This window comes from Lampris incognitus, chromosome 11, assembly GCF_029633865.1.
Source record: "Lampris incognitus isolate fLamInc1 chromosome 11, fLamInc1.hap2, whole genome shotgun sequence".
NCBI lineage: Eukaryota > Metazoa > Chordata > Actinopteri > Lampriformes > Lampridae > Lampris > Lampris incognitus.
The window spans coordinates 46,242,074-46,244,573 of record NC_079221.1 but is presented as its reverse complement, the minus strand read 5'-3'; the positions used below and the strand labels follow the sequence as shown (position 1 = coordinate 46,244,573).

The following is a 2,500-nucleotide window of genomic DNA, read 5'->3' as shown; positions in this document are numbered from 1 at the left end:
CTGAGGGCAAGGGGCCGAAAGCAGTTAAGACCCACAGCTTTATCACAGGGACACATCGCCACGCAACACGGACACTGGCTAGGACAAGTTCTCTACGACTGTAATATTCGATTCCTTTTTAACGGTTTCTTTGCAAAAGAGAGTTTACGGGGTGTCTAAGACTACCGGGCCCTGCGGTGAAAATGTGCTGGAGGAATGTGCTCGCACAGACAGCTGGGCTACGTGGTAGGGAGAGGGGAGAAGTAAAGCTGGGGATAACCTCTGGTAAGTTCTATGGCGGAAGCCACACAGGGCGCCGTTTAAACACGCAAACACATGGATGTATGCAGCGGTGTCGGGTATGCGGGGAGACGCGTTGAGTTAGGGAGGTCATGAATGACTTGTCAGACGCCAGATAGCCACGCAGAGAGCAGGCTGACGAGGAGCCCGAGCGAGGCCTCCCCATCGAAGCGCCGCAGAAACAGAGGCCAAGCAGGGCCCGAGAGAACTTCTCGACGCAGCGGTCTTTAAAATACAACCAGCTCCGTATAACGCCTTCACTTTCTGACTCCTTACCACTTCAGATTTTGAGATACTAGATCTCTGGATTGAGAGAGCAGCGAAGGAAAGGGGTGAAGAAGAGGAGTCTGCGGTTTATGAATGAGGAAGAAAAAAGGAAAATGGGAAGAGAGAGGACGGAAGGAAGGAGGAGCGAACAAGAAAGGACATCAAACTCAGGAGTCTGCAGGTTGCTCTTACATTCTTTGGTGTTGCGCGGTGCGTTCTGGCAGGAGTGGCACACCTTCCGTAGAGGTTCCTGGCCGGTTCTCCAGAATGTAATACCTGCACGAGAAAGCAGAGTCCGGGTCACGAGTTGTGGCACACACAGCCGTCTCCAAACGGTTCCTCGTGTGGATCGGTGACTCACAACCGGCGACTGGCCTACAATGACTTACTGACCACTTCCAACCCACCGGGGCCGTTCATGCCAGCTTCATGCATTCCTGGAAGTCCAACAGATGGGCTCATCTCTTTTGTTGGGATCTCGGGTAACGGTTGCTTTTAATTAAACCGGGAGTTTAGAGACTTCACCTTATTAGCCTCAAAAGAGGCCTGGAATGCATGTCATATAAATACACCCCCTCCTCGGTCTTTTCCTCCACCACAGGGATTCAATTAAGACACACCTGCAGCGCTCCGTCAACTTGCCCTCCGACTTACACAACCCACCAGAACCCATAAAGGGAAGGGGGGGGGGGGGGAACGAGATCAAAAAAAGTTGCTAAAAGAGAGAAACTGGCTAAAAGGTTACAGGCATAAAAACAGGTCACATGTTGACCACAACAGTTCAAAAGCGAGCGCCATCATCTATCTCGCAGGTGTTTCGGCAACATATGCGGCTCCTCTGCGCTCCGCACATACCGAAGCCCAGACTACACAGAACTTTCACCTCAATGGGAAGCAGCTGGGTGAGCCGCTCGACAGACTGGATAACTTCGACTGATATCCTGAAGGCCCCGAACAAGGCCAGGTACAGCTATGGCCCTGAGCCACGAGTCTCCGACAGGATAGATAGATAGATAGATAGATAGATAGATAGATAGATAGATAGATAGATAGATAGATAGATAGATAGATAGATAGATAGATAGATAGATAGATAGATAGATAGATAGAAAGAAACACTCTACACACCCCCGTTAAAATAGCAGGTTTTTACGATGTAAAGACTGAAACCAAGATAAATCACGTCAGAATTTTTTTCCACCTTGAATGTGAAATTTGAATCGAACTCATTGAAAGGATAGCCCCTTGAGATGTAGCATCTCATTTTTAAGGGGGTCCTATAGACAGAAACACAAAATTATAAAATACATACCAACACACAAAAAAGCATTACATAACCACCATACACTGCAAATACACCACGGACATACAGACACGGACAGACGGATCTCATAAAGAGGAAGATTATTGGAGCTTTGTATTGGAATGACCTTCCTCCGACTTCTGTGAAAATTCTGGGGACAAAAAAAGGGATATTGCGTATGTCTGAGTGGATATGAAGAGCTACATGGAATCAAAACCTGTTTCAGAGAGGACGGACAGACAACGGACACACAAAGGAAGATGAACTGACCCAAGCGAAGTTACACCTATAAAAAATGAAGTGGAAAAATATCAGAAATATTTTGGGGTAAAAAATACAAAACGTACAATACCTGGTTGCACAAGTGTGCACATCCTTTTATAATTGGGGGCGTGGCTCTGAGTTAACCAATCACATTCAAACTCGTGTTAACTAGTAGGTAGCATACACCTGCCATTAATTAAAGTGACCGTGATTAACCCCAAATAAAGTTGAGCTGTTCCTGTAGGACTTTCCTGACATCTTCTTGGTTGCATCCAAGTGCAGAAGCATGGTCCACCAAGAGCCATGGTCCACCAAGAGCCATGGTCCACCAAGAGCCATGAGCCATGGTCCACCAAGAGCCATGGTCCATCAGGAGCCATGGTCCAC

General features: G+C 47.6%; 1 protein-coding gene across 1 annotated transcript in view; it reads right to left on the bottom strand.

The window, feature by feature from the left end:
- The window catches only part of edar (ectodysplasin A receptor), a 37,635-nt gene that overhangs the window by 21,536 nt on the left and 13,599 nt on the right, over positions 1–2,500 (bottom strand). Inside the window, 3 exon segments of the mRNA XM_056290060.1 lie at positions 420–437; positions 714–791; positions 793–822. Of these exon segments, the coding sequence (XP_056146035.1) occupies positions 420–437; positions 714–791; positions 793–822 (126 nt within the window).